The 24,610-nt window shown below is 40.7% G+C and overlaps 1 protein-coding gene across 1 annotated transcript; it reads left to right on the top strand.

Moving 5' to 3' along the window:
- The first annotated feature begins 989 nt into the window (after positions 1-989).
- LOC139131531 (monocarboxylate transporter 12-like) lies at positions 990-24,573 on the top strand. The gene is made up of 5 exons (XM_070697624.1): positions 990-1,709; positions 20,027-20,263; positions 21,056-21,199; positions 22,469-23,392; positions 23,834-24,573. Exons 2-5 carry the CDS (start codon positions 20,065-20,067, stop codon positions 23,995-23,997), a joined length of 1,431 nt encoding a protein of 476 aa, XP_070553725.1. The 5' UTR covers positions 990-1,709; positions 20,027-20,064; the 3' UTR covers positions 23,998-24,573.
- Positions 24,574-24,610: the final 37 nt, after the last annotated feature.

Raw genomic sequence — 24,610 nt, 5'->3', positions numbered from 1 at the left:
TCAGCGTGAAAGGGCCACTTTTGCTAAGTGTGTGTTTTACAGAAATGCCAGTTCACATTGTTTGTCCAATAGACTTTCGGAAATAACACAAGTTTTAATTATTATCAATGTTAAAAATTAATGATATTAGTGACAAAAACTACTATAGTTCTATAGCGTAATCAACTATTGCATAAATAATTATGTCGATCGCTCTTCTGAAAAATACTGAATTTACAATCATGTGTCTCATAGTGCATACTTGTACATTTCGAAATCACTTTAGAATGTAGCTGGCATGATTTTTCGTTGTAAATAATGATGGATATTGTACGGACGACGACAGCAATTAGCTGACACATTATTTTACGAATGGCTTAATGACTTCCAATGTACGAAATCAGGCCTGAGGGGTCAAAAGTACACAGTAAGTAAAAACTGTAAATAAGTAAATTTGCATGTGGATTACGTTCGAATTCAGAAACTACTACATGTGGGTGTTGCAGAAAACCATCAAAGGTCAGTTGCTCACGGTGTACTGCACAAACGTGAAAGATTATCAGTTTTGTAATGAGCTATACTTTGAGCATGGAAACAAAACAATTCAGCTTGAATGGGCCTGTGTTGTCAAACCAGGGCTGCTATAACATTTATGGCCACCTTTGTAGTCACTAATAAATCTAAAATTAAGTAAATAATTTGGTACAAACAAGTTAAATAGGTCAACGGGGCCTCTGACATTTTTGACAATTTGCTAAGGAGACCTTTATATGTCAAGATAGCATTCATTCACCGGTACGATTTGCTACCAGCGGAAAGGGGGCGCGAGTTTGGACTTGTGGACACCAACCTTTAGAAAAATGTATGAACTATAAAAGGGTTTCCCTCGAGGCCTCTATTTTGTATAGTACTACATTCCTAATTTTGCACATTCCTTATTTTGCACCCTTTTTAGGAACACCGGGTCAAATTTCAAGTATGAATATGATATCGTTTTCCCATGGGCCAACGACCGGCCCTACTAGAATTAGAGTGATCTGTGAAATTGTTAAGTGGGGACGCAGTATTCTAACCCTATCTGACTGACCAGTCATTGATGAAAATATGTCCTCCACTCTTGCCGGAATAGGGATTCGGAGTCTGAGAAGCTCGATGAACAGTGCCTTTTTTGAAAGATCCATGTCCACGTCCTTGTGTCCCTTCGTTCTATGCTTAAACCGATTTATTATATGGCGTTGACATTTTTTTATATTGTCACCGAACGCTGTATCTCAAAATACAATATTCTATGTGATTTACAAGGGTTTGACAGCGCCATTGTTATGCTGGGTTGGCTATAGGACCTGTCAGTGCTGGGACAAGTATAGGTAGTTCCAGTAGTATGTAAAACAAACTAAATCTCAAAAAGCAATTCTATGTGATTTACAAGAGTTGGCCAGCGTCATTGTTGTGTTGGGTTGACTACAGGACCTGTCAGTGCTGTAACAAGTATATGGTAGTCTCAGTAATGTCCAAAGTAAAAAAGGACTAAACATTTTGTCGTGCTACAGGTCTACAAGTACTCACTGGTCAGCCGGACATACAGAACAATTTATGCACTGGTCCTAGCAAGGCGTTGTAGTCGTTGAACCAGAACCCAAATATTTACTCATCACACCTGTCCGCAAGACGAACATCTGACCTCTGATAATTGTCTGTCATACTCGACTTGCAGTGGGAACATAGACAAGGTGAGAGGTAGCTTTGACAAGGTGTTACTACACACAAGGTTAGTCTTAACTTATACCTCGTTTAAGTATCCGTCACGAAGAACAAGAGTACTCCGATTCAGAAATACGATCAAGAACCTTGCAGTGATTTTTGTCGGTATTTTGCCGATAGTTTGTGATTAGCTATGCCATGTACGGCTGATTGAGCGAATGCTCTTCGTAACAAGCATATTCTCTCGACACTCAACAATAGTCATCGACGATGAAGCGGCTACTCTTAATATTTCTTTGTCCATCGTCTAGAGTGATTTCTTTCGACTGGGGAACATACATACATACATGTACGCATAATTCAAATCAATGATCCGATCCAATATGACCGCTTGGCAATTTTCGCCGCATAGTCGACTCATCGTACTGTCTGCTTTGTCGCTTGTCTATTTACGTTAACGCCCTGCAACTATTTTCTAAGCACATCATTTCTAATTTAAAAGTGGTCGCAAATACATATTTATCAAACGAAGAAAAGATAATCTCTTTCTCACAATGACTTCAAGGATCAGCTATACTAGGCGTGTATTGAAATTCAGAACATGATAATTTGTGTATCCCGTCCTGATCGAAACTATGGAGAGTAGTAAGGAATATTTGACCTCCAGGACAAAATAAGAATTTTACACCCATTTTATTCATTTATCTACATGAAGCGAAGGAAAATTAACCATCCATGTAACTAAAGTATGACCCTGACCTATATACGAACTCACGCATGCGCAACAGGGGTTTGGCGCAGCCTGAACTAAGCAGGGAAATTCCCTGCTGAGCATGTTTATACACGTTCCGAAGGTGGGAAATTCCGTGTGAGTCATCACCATCAAACTAGCCTATATAAAGAGCTGTGTTGTCAGTCCGACCGACCGGTCGCGGAGTCTAGCTGATGTTAACTAACTTTCATATCCATTCAATCCATAATATCGTAGATATCGCTCCAGCGGTGGACTAAATCCTTCTTGTTTTTGTATTTCTAGCGCCTGATGAAATATGTTCTGAATAAGTTCTGACTCCGGAGCCTCCTCGTTCCGAAGGGTTGCGCCTTTTTCTTGTATTTGTGTAAGCAGCTGTTTATATTGAACGTAATAATGTTTATACTTCTCTCTTCTTTTGATACTCCCGTTTTTCCTTGTATTACATCAATAACAACACCTGGTATAGGAGTTAAGGCTAACAGTACCGGAACTGTCGGAATTGCTGCTATTACAGCAGAGCTTACAAGAATTCCTTTAGTAATATTAAGAGCCATATCAATTCGACCCATCAATTTATAACTTCGTCGATATGCAGCACTTGTTCTTTCGATTAATCAGCCAATTGTTCAACGCTTTCAACAACTGAGATGTGCATTTTTTACTGTATATGTAAGGGATGATAAAAAATAATTGTAGTAATATAGAAATACAATATGGCAGAAGGAGGAGAGAATATAGAACTCCAGGATTTCGATGATGCAAATTTGAATGATGACGATGTTACTGCTGAAACATCTTTTACCGATGATACTTTTGCAGAAGCCGGTCCTTCCCAGGCTGGCTCACGCGATAGCCCGCAGGTGGGTCGTTTGGATGAACTTAGAGTAGGAAGCAAAATATATAAGGTTAGACAATTCTTAGACTATAATGAAATTACTGATCCGGACGCACTAGATGTATTGGCTACGGAATCTGAGATTAGGGATGGAAAGCTGTATTATAAAGACATCAAGCTGTCTAGAGATAGAGGAGGTGGATTTTATAAGCTGTCCACATTAATGAGAATAGAAGGAGGACATGAATTTGTGAGAGAAGTATTAGGAGGTCGCTCTAGCGCAGAGCCCGAAAATGTGAGTCATACATCACATTCTAAAGATGTGATAGCTGATAAAATACCGGCTGAGGAGATGACACCAAAAGACATGGGTATATACAAAGATGAACTGACATTCTTACGGCAAGATGCTTCTGGTAATGCAGACAAAATACAAGCTTTTGAAAATAAAATCGAACAATGGAACAATCTAAACCCTGAATATAGAGCTTTTGTTGATGAATTAAAGATGGCAAATATGCGTCTTGATGAGCTTTACAGTGAAAAAGAAAATCTGTTAGAGCAGACAGAACTTACACCCGAACTCAGAACAAGACTAGCTAAAATTGATGATCGAATTGAAGTACAACTTGATATGATCAGTGGGGCACGTGAAAGACTGGCTACGACTAGGTCTCTTCGTGATGTAATTTCCGATCCAGATTTGTCACTCAGGCTGAAGCTGACAGAGTTATTTAAACGAAATGGTATTACAATCGCTGCAATACTGACTGCCCTTGGAATGACAATATCAACAATTGCCCTGGCTGTGACTAGAGGAGGAGGGGGAGGGGGAGCAGGAACTGGAGCAAACACAGGTGGTTCAGGTCCACCCAAAGTATATACAAAAGCGAAAGAAATTGTAAAGCAATTTGGCGAATGGTTAAAAACATTGGCCGCAAAAAGTGCTGCTGCAATACCAGGTTTAATCGGTTCCCTCGTCAGTTTTCTATTAAAAACAGCAGGATCGGTGGTTGGATTTGTCGGAGAACAGCTATGGATATTTTTAACTGGTTTAACATTAGTCATTATAAATAAAATTATGTATTAATATGGCATCAACATGTTTGGTGAAAAGAATATTGCAAAGTTTCTTTCAAAAATAAAGACCTGTTTGGTTTCTCCGTCGAATTGGAATGGTGCAAACTCCGGCGGGTAAATCGACATATCCTTCGAGCAAATCCAGGTGTCCGACTCAAAGATGATAATCTTTATCATAACATATTAGCTTTCGTGAAGGAATGTCAAAAGACTAACTTCTTTAAGCGACTAGAATTCATAGCTGTATTCCAGGATACTGAGGATGACCAAGAGGCTCATCATCTCCAAGAATATTGGGTCCTTCGATTGATTCGCGACACAGGCAATCGATTTATCTTTCAGGCAGACGGAAATATTTACGTAAAGATGTGATTTTTTCTTCTAAGTTATTATATACACGAAGTGAAATGTAAGATGTGATTTATTTTCTTTTTAACTGTAATTTTTTTCTTCTACTATATACATTACACGAAAAATGGGGTACGATAGAACATTATCACCGACTTTCACCAACCGAATACCGAATGGAACGAAGTCAGAAAGAACTCATCATGTGATTGCTCATAATCCAAGTGAGGCAGATCCAGGCCAGACACTTATCATACGATGTCCGAAGTTAGAAAGCGGAGTACTCTTAGTTCCAGATACTTTCGACCTGGTTTTTGATCTCGAAGTAATGGGAGGTGGAACTACCCGTGTAGTACAAAATGTTGCAAAAAATTTGGTGGAGCGTATGAAACTCACATTTGAGGGCCGGCACTTTCCGATTTGAATAAATATAACCTTATTGAATGTTATCGCGATCTCTTCAAACATAAAAAGGAGAGAACTAACATGACACTGTACGGAATTCAGAACGAAAATCTAAGAAAATTGAGAAGTGGCGCGGCCAATGCAGATGCCGACGTCGTGGGCGATAAGTTACTTTTCGACACATATAAAACAAAATATGCTATTCGTCTCACTCATCCCCTAATAACAGGTCATGGAGTTGCATATCCAAAAGCGTTAGGGAGTCATATTGAATGGGAAATTACGTTGGCACCCGCCCCCCAATTAATTGTCAGTAATAAACTGATTACAACCAATTATAAATTAAAAAACATTCAAATGGAATATGAAACAATACTGACCTCGATCTCGCGAGGTCAACTGCTGGTTATTACAACGGTGGAAAAAGTTACCTTTACGAGCATATACATTATTTTAGAACAATCCCATTCAAAGAATCGGACACGGTTATCAATGAAAATATAAATGTACCACGACGTAGCATTAGAGGTATCGCTATACTCTTCACTAAAAATCAGAATCAGGAAGAACTGAACAGTGAACTTTTCTTTAACCCCTCCATTGAATCTGTGTCTGTATCAATCGAAGGCATTGCAAATAAAGTGTACGCTCAGAAGATGATACCAAGACAATTTTGGCGAGAGGTGCGACGGTATTTTGCTGAAGATAAAGATTGGTGTGAAATTGATATAGATGAGGCCGATTATTTGAAGAATAAATTCTGTCTGTTTATCGATCTGCGTAGTTTTAAAGATATTGAGTTTCATGGAAATGGTTTAAAAGTAATGAACACAAAGGACGGAATTCAACTTGAGATCCTGAAGAAAGATACCGCGTGGGGTGGCGATGACGCTCACAATGATAATATATTTGCCCACATTTATGTTATCAGTGATGCCCTGGTCTCTATTGAAAATAGTAGATTAAAGTCTTTACAATTTTAAACCCGTCGTCCGTCCTATCGGCCATGTTTCTGCCAACCATTCGCCCGTGTCTGGATTATATAGCTGCACACGTTTGATATCATTTGGCGCCATCATGATTTTACTACGCTTTTCACTACGGATTTCTCCAGGTTTTTTCCGTACAAACTGTACAAACTGTGCCCGCTCGGTCTCCTTCCTTCGGAATTTCCCAGTTTCAAACAGATCTTTATAATCTTCAAAGTTCAAATGTTTTCTAACACAAACATCTTTCACCCCTTTATTTTTTTTCGTCTCCGAAGTTGGAGTTCGAAAAGCATACACTTTCGAGCGTATGCCGACAAAATCAAGAATAGGTACACCATTCAACTCATCTTTAAATTTACCTATCACTTTTTTATTAATCTTCGGAAAATCGGGGGCTACCATGGGTCCGCTCATCCCACTAGTATCATATATAGACTTCTCACCATTCTTTTCAACATCTTCTCGGACTATATCATTGAAAGTGCTGACGCGTGAGCCGTCCGGGGAGGGTATTGGCACACTGTAAACAAAACTATCAGTATCCATGTAGGCTAATCGTATTCCAGGGAACTGGACCGAAAGTAATTGTAATGCGTCTCATACATAAGCAGCTTAGAAAGTTCCAGTACTGCCGCGCCGATGAAAACTGGTTTTACATATTTATGCTCATCCGTTTTCAGTTCCAGTAGGGCACTGTCGCAGGAATCGCCATCCTCTTCGGAAGTTATGAAAGTTATATGTTTCATCTTTGGATTATACTTCTGAATCTTTTTACGTCCACTATCCGTGCCGTTCCAGTCCGAAACAAATTTAAAGTCTCTGTACTTTCGAACATCCTCTATTGTCTTACCGAACATTGCATTATTCATCAGCTTATAGAAATTCTTTTCAAAATCTGTCGTCCCCTTTGTCCTCATTTCAGTGTTAAAGTCAATATATTGTTTGAGACATGGAGTCTCATCGAAAGCAAGCACCCGATAAATCTTTTTCAATCTCATTCCCATCCGAAGATAGAATTCCAGCAACTTGTAGTGTAAGACGTACCGCTTTCTATCCATCACACTTGTAATCAGTCGACCGCCCTGCCTCGGAAATTCATAGTGATGCGGTGCTAATGGCAAATCGCTGTGTTCTTCATGTAATTCGGCTGGATATTCTAGATCTACTTCTAGAAAACTTGGTGGAAAGGTGGGACATGGTTCCACCCCTCCACCCTCGGCTCCGGCTCCGCCCCCTTCTTCCCATTCTATCTTCATCCAATGAAGTCCGCCCGTAGGCATATCCTGACTCATTGCCCATCCGTAAAGATTATTAGCATCGAGATATTTTATTTCGGTCACCGGCTTCTCTGGATCGTAATTCCCGCCGGCGGCGTAAGCAGGATGATTTGTCTGTAAATAATGAATATTACACTGGCTGATACCTCCTCGAATCCCTCTCTGAATGAATTTCATCTGCTCAGCATCTTGAATGAGTTTAAATTTATTACCCGTATAAAGTAACATAGCATCCCATGTCAAGCCAGGCGCTGACATGTAATGGGCCGGATCTAACTTATATGCTTCTAAACATGTGTCGCGAAAATTTTCGAATATATTAGCAAGAAGGAGAACGTCAGTCTCACAATAGAATTCCATATAATCACGAATCGTCTTACATCCAACTTCGTCCCATACTCTTAATGCATGTTCGTAATCAGACTCTGAAATCCCCTCTTCCGTCAATTCGCTATAAAATTCCTCCCTCTCCGGGAGCTCACCCTCTCCCAGTCTGTCAACCGAGTCTAAATATTCGTAGGGGAAGAAACCTTTCGCCCTTTGAATGTCCGGGTACGTAAGTGGTACTGCCGTCCATCCGTGGTCCGGCACAGTCGTTGCCAACTTCGCCAATGACCCAGACATCAACTGAGCACTGTCCATAAACTTTATAGAAAAGTGGCGTCTCTTTATCTCCATCTCCCCATCGACAACAATTGAGGCGTGAAAAATAAATGTTTTCGAGAGACCCATAATTCCACCATTGCCCGTCTTAGCTATGATTTTAGGCTCTGGTCCCCCTCCGACGTCGATTTCATGTAACTTTTTCAAAATAAAAGAACCATCGTATCCCTTGAGGTTGTGAAAGTAGATAGGAATGGTTCTCAACGGACGGCACTTTTCACAATAAAAGTATCATCACCGTCTAGGTATCCTGCCGGCTCTCCACATGCAATACAGACTGGATTGCCGTAATTAGAAGGATCTTTCATTGGTTTTATTTTCAAATAATACGATTTCGAATAATTCTCAGCCCGTTCTTTCATATCCTTTAGAAAGTCTGTAACACAGGAGAGCCCCGTGAATGTTCTTTTACCATAAACAGTGGGTCGGCCTCGTTCCGAAGAGGTCCGCGATCCTCCCCACCCCCGTTCCACCATAACATACGAAAGACAAATTGGAATATGTCGACCGGTCCCCTTCTCAATAATTGCCTCAGTATCTGCATAGACGACGTAGGGGGCGGGGACCTTCTTCCGATGTCCTTCGAATTGACATACTTCCTTAGGAAAACCTGGCTGGGCAGTGTCTGTTCCACAATAATTCTCATGTTCTTCCAACTCTCCTGTTGACGCAAATCCTTTTCCACAAATCGTACAAATACACTTCCGTCTGTGCACATTCTTACGATTTTTATTAGAATTAAGAAGGCGATTTTCCGCAGTAATTGGTACATAGTGACTCGAAGGGTTGCCATCGGCGCCGACTATTAGTAAAATCTTCGCTGTCTGGACGGTTCCGGGACGGGTTCCACCTTCCCCTATCGGAACCGTTCCGTGAGGGGCTCCGTAAAACACAGTTATACCGGACGGATCGGGATCGGACTCGCAGATCTGAAATACTTTGAGTCTGATGCTCGGATTTTGTCGCTCAAAACGCTCGAAAATAGTATCATCGGCGGGTGTTGGAAATGGAATGCCGTCCCAACAGTAATCGGCTATAAATGGAGAGTACGTATTCCAATTTTTCTGGTATTACCAGCCTTCTTTTTACGAAACTCGGGGTCGGCTAACTTTAAACTTGCTACGACGGCATACTGGAAGCAGTTCTCGGCGCCTCTGAGTAGCACAAGATCGCTCACACATTTCTTATTTTTCAACCATTCCGGCAGTTGGGGGCCGGGGCCAGCCCCAAGTAGTAATTCTACCAGTCTTACTTTAAAATTAAGTATCTCCTCGAGAACTAGACCAGAACCCTCAACAGCTTCAGTTTTATCAAGCCATTCTTTGTAGTCTTTTACTAATTGTTCTTTCACTGCCGCCCCTCCCTTATCTTTTGTGTATATACCCCCCTTATAGTTAACATAGTGTGTACGATTTTGCACACTTTGATCTTTTGGATTTTTGAATTTGACTTCCATTTCTGTAAAAACACGGTACATCTTTCGGCTCGCTGCCATACCTTCGATATCAATCTGCGCGATATCCTCGACTCGCTTGACTTCGTAGGAAAAATCTTTTTCTATAACTACATCTTTGAATGCTCTCCGTAAGCGACGTTTTTTTATGCTGTAATGCACAGTAAGTCTCCTTGGAATAAACTGCGGCGGCACCTTCTCCCATTTCTTCACCAATTCTTCTCTAAGATCATTGAAATCTATCCATGGTTTTTTACCGAAGGGATTTTCTAGAGTAAAAACCTTTACCTGAAGAATCTGTTAAATCTGTGTGAGTCATGGTATACAGATAATTCTGAGTGTCTAGCCCTCTATTTAAATCGAGGTCAAGTATATCGACCAATTGGTTTATCTTATATTCATTCACGATTGGATCCATTGTACTGTCCTATATATATCATAAAAAATTTTCTTAAAAGAAATATCTATTCTAATTCATCAAAATCCACTATAATATTTTTGGCAGCATTTATTTGTTTATATATCTCGCCTAATCTTTCTAAGTCGACTAGTTCTTCCGCATCTTGAATTTCTGGTTTATTAGGTGCAGCACAAAATATTAATCTCTCAACAGTGAAAGAAAGAGCACGCTTACTTAATCGCGGTTTTAAATGCTAAGAATTCTATCTTACTACCTTTCCTGATATTACGAGGTACAATAGCAGGATTTTCTCGGACTGGCAATGGGCTCACTGCTTTAAAAGCACAGTCAATTCTTGAACCATATCAATACATGTAGCGAAATTGGAAGTGTTTCTCCTCTTTTAAACTGAAATTTAAAATACCTCATGCCCGGCTGAGGCCCCTCGCTCCCTCGCTTCTGATACACTTTAGATGGATTGTAAAATCTGCAGGTCGTTCCGATAGGATTCCCTTCGGTGACGGTTCCGATAGTATTCTTGGAGTGAGCGGCCAGGCTTGCAGCATAACTTTTAGCAGTAGATGCATCGAAACTTTCACCTAGGGTACGGAATATTATTAAATCGTAAACTTTTGAAGACTCGGTTGCCAACGGACACCACCCCATCGCATGTAGCAGGATCTCTAGAACCATATTTAGGTCCGATGTTGAAAACTACTTCTAGCTCACTGTCTACGTATATGAAAGGATCTACATATTCACCAAATACTAATTTGCCTCCATCATCAATTTTGATGTTTTCTCCGGTTTCAAGTATTTTTATTGCATCTGAAATAGAAAGGATTGTCATTGTCTTATCGTATATATCTTAATAAAAATAATTTAAAAAAATTTTTTCTATGATATAGTATCCCCAAAATGTCATACATATTCATAAATGGACCAACTGGAAGTGGTAAGAGTTACGATGCAATAAATTTGCGGAGGGACCGGAGGTGTATCACGTACCAGAATTTGACACTAGTTTTTCCAGCAACATTGCCGACTTTTATAATGGGCGTGTCACCCCCGTTTCGATTGCCGATTTTCAGAACCAGTTTATAGAACATACGCTTAGTTTACAATGTCAGGCTGGGAGGAGGAGGGAGGAACAATACATTATTTGTGACTCTTCCATAATTCAACATCTGACTTTTTCTCGAATCCGGGGCGTTTCCACGGAGTGGGAAGAAAAAAAGATTGTTTCTAGAGCATTGACCATTTACCCAGTTTCATTATCATATTCAAAGATATGCCTTGGGATTATTGCAGGCGGAATGTGTTGACTCGAGCCAGGTCGTACGAAATCACCGGTACCGCCTTAGAAGAACTAGAAGAGATTCACAACAAGTTCAAACAGACTTTCTTAGAAATTTGCCACGACTACAGGCTTCCATGTTTGGTAATTAGTCAGCCCCTTACGCCTGAAGTTCTCAAGAATATACTTAATCCAACGATTGATACAGAGACAGTCGGACCAGTAGATTTTCCACAAGCTTTTGACTTTGGAATTGCATGGGGCAGCCCTTCGGCACGCGATAGCGGCAGCCAGGGATTTTTAATAGACGGTTTCATGCGAAGGTGAACTTGAAAAAGCGTACTTCCCACCTGGTCAAGAACAACTAGAACAACCTCGAGTCTCACTAAAGAACCTACACAAACTTCTTAACGCTTGTGAATCTGTGTGTGCTTATAATGCTCCGTTTGACCTACGAGCACTTGACATTATGAAACCCTACGGTTCTGTAACACCGGACTTTGAAGTTACTTGTCTATGGCTCATGTCAGTTGTGTACATTATACTTCAACCAGAACTTATAGATAAAGCTGAAAAAGGGGGACTCGAAAGAACGGACTGTGGTAACATGCACAGTCGCTTTGAAGATCTTGCAAACTTAATATGTTCAGGAACCTCCCCTGTACCACCTCATCCACATACTGCCGAAAAAGATGCAATAAGTGAACATTACTTACGACAGTACATGATAAATACTTGGCCAGGTGGTTGGAAGAATAATGGTAAGTTGTCACTTTCTTCTTTCAAGAAATTAAGACTTCCTCCATGGTTCTTATTGAGTAACTTTCGTAAATACTTACGTTAGTACTTGACAAGTACCAGCACAGGAACTTACGAAGTACTTGACAAGTACCAGCACAGGAACTTACGAAGTACTAATAACATTTTCCTCTGGCTCCCAACTATTGAAACTTTCTGGATAACCTTTCCATTTTATCAGATAATATTTCTTTCCTCTAATTTTTTTCGTCTTCAAAATTCGTTCTACTCTGTACAGCTCGTCGCGTTCCGAAAGGGCGCTCTGAAGTTCATCAGAATAGAAAGTGCCGAGTATTTCCTCTCCATTCAGATCTTTTATTTTGTAAACTGGTGGCGTTCCCAGTCCAGCCGCATACACAACTTTTGAAACCACGAAAATCTCCTCTGTCCAATTGGTAAATATCCTTTCTTAAAGTGGTCTTGTATTTTGTAATTCGGACACGTTCTCCCGGCTTGAATTCAGGGTTGGCTCCCCCGGCTGCCAACTCAGGACCGAATAGTGTATAAATGCCTGCCAATCGTTCTCCTCTGTTACGTCCCTGGGTTTCATTTTGATACTTCCGTGAACGGTGTTATTGTAATTCTCGAGAAGTTGGGTAGAATGGGGAGCCAGGAACGTGTCTGTTTGTATGTAAAGTATTTCCACATCATCGTCTTAAGAGTTCGATTAAAACGTTCAACGACGCTAGCTTTTTTGTCACTGTAGGTGTGAAACCAGTGAATTCCCGCCTCCTCCAACCACCCCTGCATTTTTCGATTAGTAAATTCCCGCCCCTCATCTGTCTGAAGTTTGTCGGGCCTTCTCCCGGATTTCTTAATCACGTCTTGTAGCGCCTGTAACGTATCATCAGCCGTTTTTGACTGTATCGGCCTGGCCCATGCATATTTACTGAGCACATCTATTACTGTTAGCATGTATCGAATGTTTACGATTCTCTTTTGCGAATGGGGGAGGGAATTCCACTAGATCAGCTTGCCACTGTGAGTCTATCGATGTTACGAAAACGCGCCGGCCCCCTTCGGAACGCGCCACGAGTACGAGGGACCGGTTTATGAAGATTATAAGTTAGCTGAGTTTTTAACCAGTCCTGTACCTCTTCTTAGTAACGTGGAGTCCGCTGGCGCGTGCTGCGTCATACAATTTTTGTACACCTCCAAAACCAGTTTTCGGGTTGTAATATAATTCTCTAAGAGTACCTTCGGTGTTGTCACCTTCGGCTTCAGCTTCCATAATTGCTATATTATACGAAAAATTTATGTCGTACGGATGCGTAAATGAAATACTAGTTTACTGAATGGCCTACTTTTCAATTGTCTGACCAGGTCCGTGGCCTCCCGTTCTGACACCTCCATTCCATATTCTTTTATAATAGTTTTGTTGTCTGTCTTGCTCGGCGTGTAAAAAAGTACTAACATCTGTATGTTTTCCCTAAATGGTTTACTAATACTAGTATATTGCTGAGTCAGAACCCAGACAGATAGTCCGTCGTGTCTTGCGCTGAAACCAAGTTTGACTAAAACGTCACTGCGCTTCTTCATATCTTTGGACGCGGCGCAGTCGTCGAGTACTATTAAAGTGTTTGTACCGACCCATTCGTTCCGTACGAAGGCTAGTGTATCATCCACAGCATCGAGTCCGACTGGAAACACAAACACATTGTCATCGGTGAAAATGAATCTTTTATTATACGTTTTATTGTTCATGAATGTCGGACAAATGAAACTATATATTCGAATTTTCCTAGGTACGGACCGGTGAGGAGATCCATTACATATTCCGTTTTGCCAGAATTGTCGGTCCAGTTACAATCATGTTGAATGGTACAGTTGCATACATCGGATCTATATACTGTACATAAATGTAATGAATATTGCTAAAGATAACAAACCAATTTTACCATATTCATGAATAGGGTCTGCGCCGGTCACTGCTGCTGCCCGTTCCGAAGCGTTCCGAAGGGCCTTCGGGGACCGAGTCGTGTCATTGTGAGGTGGTGGTGGTGACTCTCCGGGCTCGTCCTGCCACTTCACAGGATCCCTCCCCTCCTCCCCTCCTTCCATCTCGTGTACAGCACTTTCTCGAACTTCCGTGTTTATATCACCGTTCACCCCGAAGGACATAGATTCTGTAGCGTATTGCAATTCATTATTATAACCCGAGATTGCCGGGCCGAAAGATGACCATCTCAGACGGTAAGAGAAGTAAATTGGGTGAGACTGCCATATCAAGTTTGACACCAGTATTCATTATTGTGTCTTGGTATCGCCGATAACTGATTACTTTGTCGGTATTGCGAATTTCATCTTCGAGGAGAACACCGAATTCTTTTCGGACTTGCTGTGCACTGCCAGTATCGCCCACTATGGTACTACGAATATTTGCTTGTGCGCCAAGTATGCAATATACGTAGGCTTCAAGGCTTTCATTGAGGCGGGCGAGACCGGCCTTTGTTAGTCCCGAGTCTCCCTTCAGAGGAATGAAACTATTGTATTGTCCCTCCGATCCATCATTTCGGAAGAAATAGTAGTGCGGTCGGTCTTTGTCGGACAATTTATGTTTTTTCTTTCCAAAAATGGTATGTGTATAGAAAACGCCTCCGTCGGCGGAGAGGAAAAAGTCCCGACCGTTGTATATCGCTTTTGGCTGTCGAACAGGCCCACGATTAGTGTAATATTCATATCCATAACCAAGACCTTTATTTTGACCTTTTCGATATCGAAAGTCGGACTTCGTTGGGCTTATATTTCCAAATTCAGTACATAGAAGTTCATATTGGACGAGATTGTACGGATTGTCGCCAGCTTTGAAGGTGGGGAGGGGGTCGTCTGGAAGTGCAACCTGCATTTCGTGAAGGATACGACGTATTGTAAAATATACATGGAAACGGCAGAATGATCGTATTTGGGGCGGAAATTTCTTATCGAAGAGATGGGCGAATGATATACCACAACCAGTAGTGCTGCACCATACAGCGAAATTCAGTTGCTGGTCCCAGTATTTCATGTTTGGACCGCCCAGCCAGACATTACTTTCTTTCGCTGATCGATGAGTGATTACGTTATCTTTAAATATATCCCGTGGATGAAAAGTAAATTTATCTGTCGGTGTTACATATATTTCTAAGTCCATGAGAATAGGTTTTATTCCTCCATTCGGTTTGGTAGGGGGGTATCAGCATGCTGTACTGTTGGTATGCTCGTCTTATTCAATTGAAAAGCAACTGGGAATAGGTCTGTACTCATTATTCGTGTTTCTATATACATATAGATTTAAATGGAGGAGAATTTTCCCGGAATCCCTGTCGGAATCCCTATCGGTACGGTTCTGTTAGGGGTACTAACATTCCAGACTATGTTAATACTTTATTTCGGATTCAGGTTTAAACGAATTTTTTATTTTTTCTAAGAATAGATAACATACTGCAAACAATGGAGAATTTAATAAAGTCATCGGCAGCAGCAAATATGGCAGCGCCCTACCGGAACGGTTCCCCTATCGGAACGGAAGGGCTTCGGTGCCTTCGGACAATAATCAATCCATAATAGAGACAAAACGTGAAAAAATACTCTGTGTCATCGCAAGTGGTCAAAGTAAGTTATTTTTTGGTAAGGAGATTACAGTTAGAGAAGTGGAAACGTGGAAAGATGAATTCATAACACGAGCCTTTAAAGTCTATGAAGCGAAATACAGTTCTCTTATAAGTGATACCATCACTCAAAGTTTCATAGATCTAGGGGCCCGTGCAATAAGTCAGGTAGTTCCAATCGATGATCGAGATAACTATGCCACTGATCTTAAAAAGGATTTTATTCTAAACAGTGAAATAAAACGATTATCAGGACGGATAGCGTACACGTGGGGGCCCCTGATTGCTCTAATTTCCACCGGTTTAATTACGGGTAAACATTTAAATTTTAAAAAAATCGGGTTTAATATAGTACCTGAAATAAATGGATTCAACTTCGACGACTCAGCAAACGGCTCCGGCCCGCCGACGGAGCCCACACCGGAAACGACTCCGTCAGGGACGACCTTCCCTACGCCACAGCGCAACATAGAGAAAGTGACGTTACCGCCGAAGCATCAGGGAGAGTTGCTGCGGGCAAGAAATTAGCGGAATGGAACAGGAAAAACAAGGAGAAGAAACTAAAAGCAATGATTCATGATAGCGATGCGGTAGCGACTGAAGCACTTAGTCTACCGCCTACAATGAAAGAACAGTGTGATAATAATTCACGCTGGTATAATAAATGTTATCTTGTTTTAGGAATTGTGGGAGTTTCATTGACTGCATTAGGGCTATATTGGGGGCGTGCTCGGCATACCCCCTGTCCGTTAATCGATCGAGTTCAGATCGGAAAGGGGCTGCTCCCCAAAATAAGAAAGCGGAAAAAAACAGAGCCAGTAGCGGCTCCCTCCGGAACAGTTCCGACGGGAGGGAGGGGGAGGGGGAGGGAGAGGGGGGTGTTCCCAGCTCCTCTACATTGTATGAGATGGATTAACTACCCATATTTTTTATTTTTATTTTTTATTTTATATACTAGTCAGCAATCATGGATATTAAAACAGTTGTAAACACAATGTACGATGGTATTGTAATCGCAGGACTTGCGATGGGATATCTTATGATCTCCAGCAAATTTTTGAAATAGAGGTTGGCGATCCAAGTCGACCAAATTTAACTCGCTTGGCAAAATTAGGCGGTGCGACTGCTGCCGCGGTTGCGACCAAAGATCTCCTTGAACAGAAAAATATTATTCCTGCAGAACCTTATACTTCGTAATAATAATATTCATCGAACATTTATACTTAGTAATATATACATACAACGTACAACGATGATCATTTGGATTGAAAGCAAAACAGGTGAACCTGTTACTGTTAATTTTTACCCTTGTATTGACACGACACAGTTTACGAAGATAAGACTGCTAGAGTGCGGACTATATAATTCATGGCATAACATAACATCGACGAATAATGTAATAAAATATCAAGAAGGTGGACCAACCGAAGAAGACTAAATCAATACGTCCAGGTAACTACAATATCGATACGTTAAACAAAGCAATCGGGTTGAAGCAAAAAATTAATTTTGAAAAACATCTGCCGACAAACCATGTTCTTCTAACTTTGGCTAAAGATGTTAAAGTTTATTTCAATGCTACAGGTAGCTTCGCCAACGTAGTTGGTTTTTCAGATAAAACCTGAGGACAACCCAGTTATAAAAAGTACTATGAGTCCGAAGAAAGTGGATTTCTTAACAGTCACTAAATATATAGTTCATTCAGATGTAGTCGATGTTACTGGAAATTATGTTTCATTTGGCTCCGGAGGATACATACAGGGAAAATTATCGGACTGTTTACAAATACTTCCCATCCGGGATACGAGAGAAATAAGTGAAAAGGTTACTTACGATTTTAAAAACGGGAGCATGGCGATAGCTATGCCATTGAGAAAAGGGGGAGATTACATGAATTCAATTCGTATCTGGATAACAGATCAGGATGGGAACATGATCGATTTCAATAACTGGCCAATTAGCTTTTGTATTGAATTATTGTAGTCGTTCCGCCTACCGGTGTAATCATAAACCATCCCACGACTAATCCTCCAGCAATATAGATCATCTCATATTTCTTTTGCTCAGGGCTGGGTTGATAATAATCTGAGAATTGCGCTAACGCTTGCGCTGGACTTGACGTAGAGTTGCTTTGCACCGCTTCTGCTTCTTCCAGGATTTCTGCATCTGTATCTCTTAATTCTGCCGCAGCATGTGCATCCTTTGCCTGATTTTCTCTTTCCCAGTCAGCCTGTAGTAATCTTTTTTCTGACCAGACGTTGCGATCATGTTCAAATTTTTCTAATGCTTTATCATGTCGACTTTCTCTTCAATAAGAGCGTCACCATTACCAGAAAGCTTTTGTCCGATAATATTTCCTCCTGTGAATGCCGTTGCATTTAATACAGCACCGAGAACTGTCATTCCTATAGCTGAAGCCATGGTTGTGTATATTACAAGGTATTATTTTAATTTTCACTGTATATAGGTCCCTACGGAGTATGTCTGATCCAAGTGGCTTCGGTCTAGGTACAATTCGTATGCAAAATCTTGAGCTTGAAGATCTGAGTGATGTTAAAGTTAACAATAATACTAAGATGGCTGCTAATCATAATAAGGATTACGTCCTTCGTTATAAGGACCGCGAAAAATATTTCGTTTAGCCAATGCCGCGGTGCAATCCCACGAGCATGCTGTAGAATTTTCCGAACTTAAAGACATTGATGAAACTGTAATTGACGCCACAAAGGCTTCGAATGATTCTACTCCTTTTGCTCTGACATGGGATTCGGCTAGTCAGAAATTCATGCCTTATAATGTGCCGCGTAACATCTTAGATATATTGGGTAGTGAAATTGCAGGAGGTGTTGCTGAACCACCAGGAACTCCGAATGTGATTTATTTTGATAGCAATGTAAACAAATATAAGTTGCTAGATTTTCGTAGTTGGCTTACTCCTACGAATCCATACATTGCACTTCTTGGTATACCGATTCACTTTAAAATTAGTCCTCTTAATACAATAATGAAGGCAGATAATACACTAAGAAGGTGGATAAACGAGGGGGAGAATTATTGCTCGTATACAGCTAGCGGAGTTCCAGTTAGATTATTTTGGGACACAACTTTAAAGAAACTGGGTCTTAAAAGTGTCGGTGATGAGGCAGCTGAATTCACTTTACAGACAGTAAATCAACAGATGACTGATAATATGAAAATACTTCAACATGGTACAGTTCTCATTAGATGTGTTAAAGTTAGCTACTGGAGATGAATTTGACGATTTGGTTGGATATTATGCTATGAAAACAGATAACAGAACAACTTGTGATATTATCATAAGTATCGATAAAGATCGGGGAGGGGAAATGAGTATTGAATGTTTTGTTGGTGGGAATAGAATAGAGAACGACTTAGGAACTACATTTGTACGTAGAGATAAAAGAGTGAACACTTTAGATATCAGTACCATTCATCTGAAACGTCTCATATTATTTGAAGTAATGGTCTTCCGTCACATTTTAAGTTCAGAGGAAATTACTAAAATTTTATCTATCAGGTGAACAAGTTCGCACCGATAGGAACTCCGAGTTCAACATCAGCTAGACTCCGCGACCGGTCGGCCGGACTGACAACGGAGCTCCTTTATATAGGCTAGTTTGATGGTGATGACTCACACGGAATTTCCCGTACACCTTCGGAACGTGTATAAACATGCTCAGCAGGGAATTTCCCGCTTAGTTCAGGCTGCGCCAAACCCCTGTTGCGCATGCGTGAGTTCGTATATAGGTCAGGGTCACACTTTAGTTACATGGATGGTTAATTTTTCCTTCGCTTCATGTAGATAAATGAATAAAATGGGTGTAAAATTCTTATTTTGTCCTGGAGGTCAAATATTCCTTACTACTATGGAGCGTTGAGAGATGACCTTGCTATAGTTCTCCAATATGTTTGTTTGTTTCACGGCCCGTGAAATAGATCAAAGTTAAAACCCAGGTCAAAGTTCGTGAAAACGCGCATGTAACGTTGTCCAGTTTACATGAAAATTTATGGAGACTTGGCCGCAATTGATCATGCCTCAGCATATTTCATAATCTTTAAAGGTAACCTTTCCGAAAACGACGGTGGAAATACAATTCAAAGTTTAACATTGAATATGCAGGCCTCTGGGTATTCCAACGTTATTCGATTATTCGAGAGTGATCACAGAGTCTGTGTGAATTAGGCTCTACTTAGTAATTTGCTTCAACTCTTGTAATTAATTGGGAAATCGTTGCGTAGAACAGCAAAATTTGATTAGATGTTTTATGCTAAATATCACCAAAAATTGGAACACAGAATCGCGATAAACTGACCCGGCTTTATCATTGATGCTTGTGATGAGCGATTTCATATAAATCAATGATAATTCTCTTGAACAAAGTATAATTCTGTACGATCTTTAAAATGTATGACTATTCGCCATTCTATTTGTTTAATAGAAGAGACACCACATCGAATTTCAATAAGCTAAGGAACAATGAAGGAAGACAACTCACAGGATGGCTCGATCAGGGGATGGCTGATTGTGGTAGCCAGCTTTACAATGCACACATACTACGTCGGGATATTGGTAACGTCGGGCCTCTTCATGGTAGAGTTTCTTCGATATTTCGAAGATGGTGCAGAAACCGTTTCCTGGATGTTCACGGCAGCAAGCCTCATGGCTGCTGCCATTGGTAGGTGATATTACTTGAATTTCCTTGTCGTACATTAACATTGTGAAATTTTTTTCAGAAGGATTATTTTGTATGTATATTTGATCCTTTGTGACACCTGCGCACTTATTAGTGTCTACAACAAACATATTCACGTCATTACAATAGTGAGAAACCACAAGTATTTGATCAAGGAATGATGTGAAAAGGTATGGAAAAGTATACCAAAGGCAAAGGTAGGAAGTATGCCAAGAATGTTGATATGTAAAAGTCGACAGAACTGAGAGACATAGAATGTTTTCTTAAATAAAAACAGATATATTGTTTCAGCATTGTCTTCTCAGGAAACATACTCTACGTTCTGCAATTTATACATATTATGCTACACTCTGTCTGAGCAACATTTACCGTTAAATTGTGATGGTCGAACTCTATATAGGGCTTAAAACGAAACTGTTGAGAGGAAAAGGAGTGGCGAAGAACATAATTACGTCTGGTTTAATTTGCAACTTGACCTAAGCGCTTACAGAATAAACAGTTCTCCCACTCGGGGCGCAGTGACACCCTATACGCTGTATGCGGTGGTTGCCTTACGGCAGCAAGGATGCTAACATGCAGGAAATAGAGCCGAGGTATGGATCGAACATTAAATATTGAAAGTAAGCAGTATGGTTCAAACAATGGGCGCGAGACAAAGATTTGTAGTATTAAAGAATTTTAACAAATTAACAAATTTTAACAGGCTAATATTTGATTTTTAGAGTAAAAAATATCTTATTAAAGTTTTCTTATATATTTTAATTTGTCACTCAGCGCCAGCTGTTGGATATCTGGTCTCGAAATGCGGGGCACGTAAGACTGCCATTGTCGGTGCTATAATAGCGACACTTGCCATGTTAGTGTCGTCTTTTGCCCAGAGCTTGGCACACCTTATGGTTACCTTTGGGATTTTACAAGGTAAAATACTTGACAAAACTTTTCAGTAAAGACATCATGATATTTCCGCTGCATCACTTACTAGAGTTTCCTAAGAAAGGCTTTTGAATGCAACAATGCGACAGATATCTAAGACTCTAAAGACATGACCTTAATGACATTTCATCGACCTTTCATAGATTTGACATAAGGTAGTATGCGCCTCGAAAGTGAAAGACTTTAACTTTTGCTCAAACTTTCCTCAAAGAATAGTTCAATCATATTATTTCAAAAATCAAGAAAATTTTGGAACTACAGAAACAAATTACTCAAGATTTTCCGATATTTGAAACAATTCAAAATGGCCGCCATCCCTGTGTTAACTCTATGGCGAAAAATAAAATTTTCGAAAAACTAAGCCGGTGAAAAGTTTTCTTACATAGAGAGCTTTAAAATAAACCCCCACAGGTGGTAGATCAGAAGAGAATTGTAAAAGTTTGAGAGTCAGAATATCTGTCCCCGAGGCACGTTCATCATGCCAAACTCTGCTCTATCGTCGGCAGAAAAGGACCCGGGACCCGGTGTTTTCATGACTGTGTTATCGGTAATCACACATGTTGGGGTGATATTACTAGGATTAGAGAGTGGAGAAAATTGATGATTTTCAGGGATTGCTATAGTAGAAGCAGATGACACTGCAAATCTGTGTTGCAAATGTGTCTTTCAAAATGTCTGGCTGCTTGGGAAGTACCATATAATGTGCCCGGTGGTGGCAGTCCCCGGGTTGGTGGGTACCTATGCGCGTTACCAAATTCACGGAAAAGGGGGTGTTTTTCTTCAGTCATCTCGGAGATTCTAGGTCCGTGAAATCGAGAAAAAGGGGTACTTTTTCAGAGTAACCTCCGAGATTAGGGGTAGTCCTTTCATAATCTTCCTAGGACACTAAATCTGGTCTAGTCTCACTCACAAAGAAAATGAAAAACAGTACCGTACGTTTGTATGTACATATGACGTATACATACCGTACATGCCCATCACTTAGGGTCCATCCCTACATCAACATACTAACCTCCTATATTTCGAAAATAAGGGTATGTTTTTTACAGCTAATTTCTCCAAGATTTGCCACAAATACGGGTTGTTTTTCTCAGAAATAATCTAGGATAGGGGGTACTTTTCAAACTTGGGTAACAAGCATGGGTACCCACCAACCCGGGGACTGCCACCGCCGGGATAATGTGAGACAAAATTCGGTTTCAACCATTAAAATGTCGCCATAATCAAATTCGCGCTTCTGTTTTTATTCTACAGCAATAGGTTTGGTTACAATGTTCATTCCGGCCCTGTCGATCGTAGCACAGTACTTCACAAAACGCTATGCACTAGCGAATGGTCTTTCCGGACTTGGGGCAAGCGTCGGAGCCATAGCATTCCCGCCACTGATCGAAGCCCTCATACAACAGTATGGCTGGCACGGTGCTTTCTTGATCACATCTGGGATTGCTGCAAATAATCTTGTCGCCGCTGCGATCATGAAACCAGCACCACGTGATCGGAATGATGTGCCTTTAAATAAAAGTCCCAGAGAAAGCGAAGATGTCGATTCTGAGGACTGTACGACAGAAAACGACCGTGCATTGCAAAATCTCCCGCATTCTTCAAACTTGAATGAACCGGGTAGCACTCCTGATGAGCATAATGAGGAGATTATTTCAAGAAAACCGAATGACTCACTTGTAGCAAAGGTATTTTTAATGATACCACATTTTTGCGGCTGCTCCCTTGTCCACAAAACCCCACTTTACGGAGGTCTTCTCGTATTTGTGATTTTGTACACCTCATCTTGCCAAATGGGAATGATGTGGAGAGTTATACATGCAGTGGCCGTTGGCATACCCCGGATGAAGGCTGCCACTTTGGTTACATTCTTTGGCGTGACTTCAGCCGTTGGACGCGTAGGGCACGGCTGGCTTGTCGACTACAAGATTATATCCCCGATGACACTGATGTCCTTGATGTTGATTGCCCTGTCGATCAGTAGTTTAGTCTTCGCCTTTCTGGAGAGTTACGCCTTTATGGCTGCATGCTGTGCGGTCATAGGACTGTGTCAGGGAATTGCAACTACCCTGATAAACGTGTGTACCAGACAGATAGTTGGTTTGCATGATCTTCCTCGTGCCATTGGGATACAGTTCACCGCTGCGGGGTTAGGAAGCCTACTGTTACCGGTTGCAGGTATAACATGCTGTGCTATATTGAGTACACAATGTGGAATACGATGGCGTTTGAAGTCACTAACACTTGTCTATGAGCCTAATCACTGGTTTCTCTGACCTAAATGTAACAGCCGAAAAGTCTGACCATTCCATTCAGGCCTAGAACAAACTTGTACACTGGCCGTCAGTAGGACCATGTATGGAATATGATCTGATTTTAATTTGAAAAGAAAGTGCTGTCATTTAACTGTTTGCTGATATGTCGTATCATTTTTTCTTAGAAAGTACTAACATCCGGGTACATAAAATATCATTATTGAGTAAGACATCAGGCCTGCGGGTTATTAATATTTGATCGAACAGTTTTCTACTTAAAACTCAAATATGATGGTTTGATCACAGCTGTTGGAAGTTTCTTTATTAGCCCCTATGCCTCATTACTGATTCGTTTCTCCTGCAGGTAAACTGTACGAAAGCACCGAAGACACGCGGACACCGTTCTATCTGACATTTGCCTGTTCTTTAGCTTCGGCTCTGATCTTCGTAGCTGTGTCACTGGTGTATCGCAGGAAATCTACAGAGCGAACAGTGACTGTGGAGAGTGGTGAAGTTTCTAAGGATTGACGTGTACCATCCACAGTCATCCAAATCTTCGCTATCATCTGGTAGAGTTTGTGTCATTGACATTGCAGCATGTGTCATGTGATAAAATACTCTATGAAGGCTTACACATGCAGAACAAACACGAGAAACGATATTATACTTTACAGCTCATCTCATCAACAATCTTCGTCCAAATTTCTCAATCGAGGTTACGTTCTTCATAGTATTGGAGAAACTTTTCTGTCGCCATCTCCACAACTAACGGCGGACATACAGGGTTTATCTCCGCACTTATCAGTCATACAGTTTGAGCCGTAACTGCAGGTTCCAGTGTCAAACATGATAGAACACTGTTCTTTAGCACTTCAGAACATGTTGTTATCACTGAATGAGACAAAATGACATGCTGTCTTAGCATCTGATTGGAAAGGACGGTGATTTTTAACATGTTGATTTGTAAACAAATGAAATAGGCCGGGAAAAAATAAATTTACAGTATACATTTATTCTGGAAACTTGACTGTCCAATACATATCAGTTCTTCAAAGCTTCGCAAATGATGTTTTATTCAAATTAAAATAGACCTTTTATAATTCATTTCTGTTTATTTCTTTGCAATGTGAAACGTCGAATC

The sequence above is a fragment of the Ptychodera flava genome, chromosome 4 (assembly GCF_041260155.1).
Source record: "Ptychodera flava strain L36383 chromosome 4, AS_Pfla_20210202, whole genome shotgun sequence".
NCBI lineage: Eukaryota > Metazoa > Hemichordata > Enteropneusta > Ptychoderidae > Ptychodera > Ptychodera flava.
This window is presented reverse-complemented; position numbering and strand designations above follow the sequence as displayed.

What these genes read in the sequence shown, in the direction of transcription:
- LOC139131531 (XM_070697624.1), top strand. Translation starts at nt 20,065, where the DNA reads ATGAAGGAAGACAACTCACAGGATGGCTCGATCAGGGGATGGCTGATT. An exon ending in CCTCATGGCTGCTGCCATTG is followed by an intron (nt 20,264 to 21,055) that starts GTAGGTGATATT and finishes TTTGTCACTCAG; the next exon opens with CGCCAGCTGTTGGATATCTG. An exon ending in TACCTTTGGGATTTTACAAG is followed by an intron (nt 21,200 to 22,468) that starts GTAAAATACTTG and finishes TTTATTCTACAG; the next exon opens with CAATAGGTTTGGTTACAATG.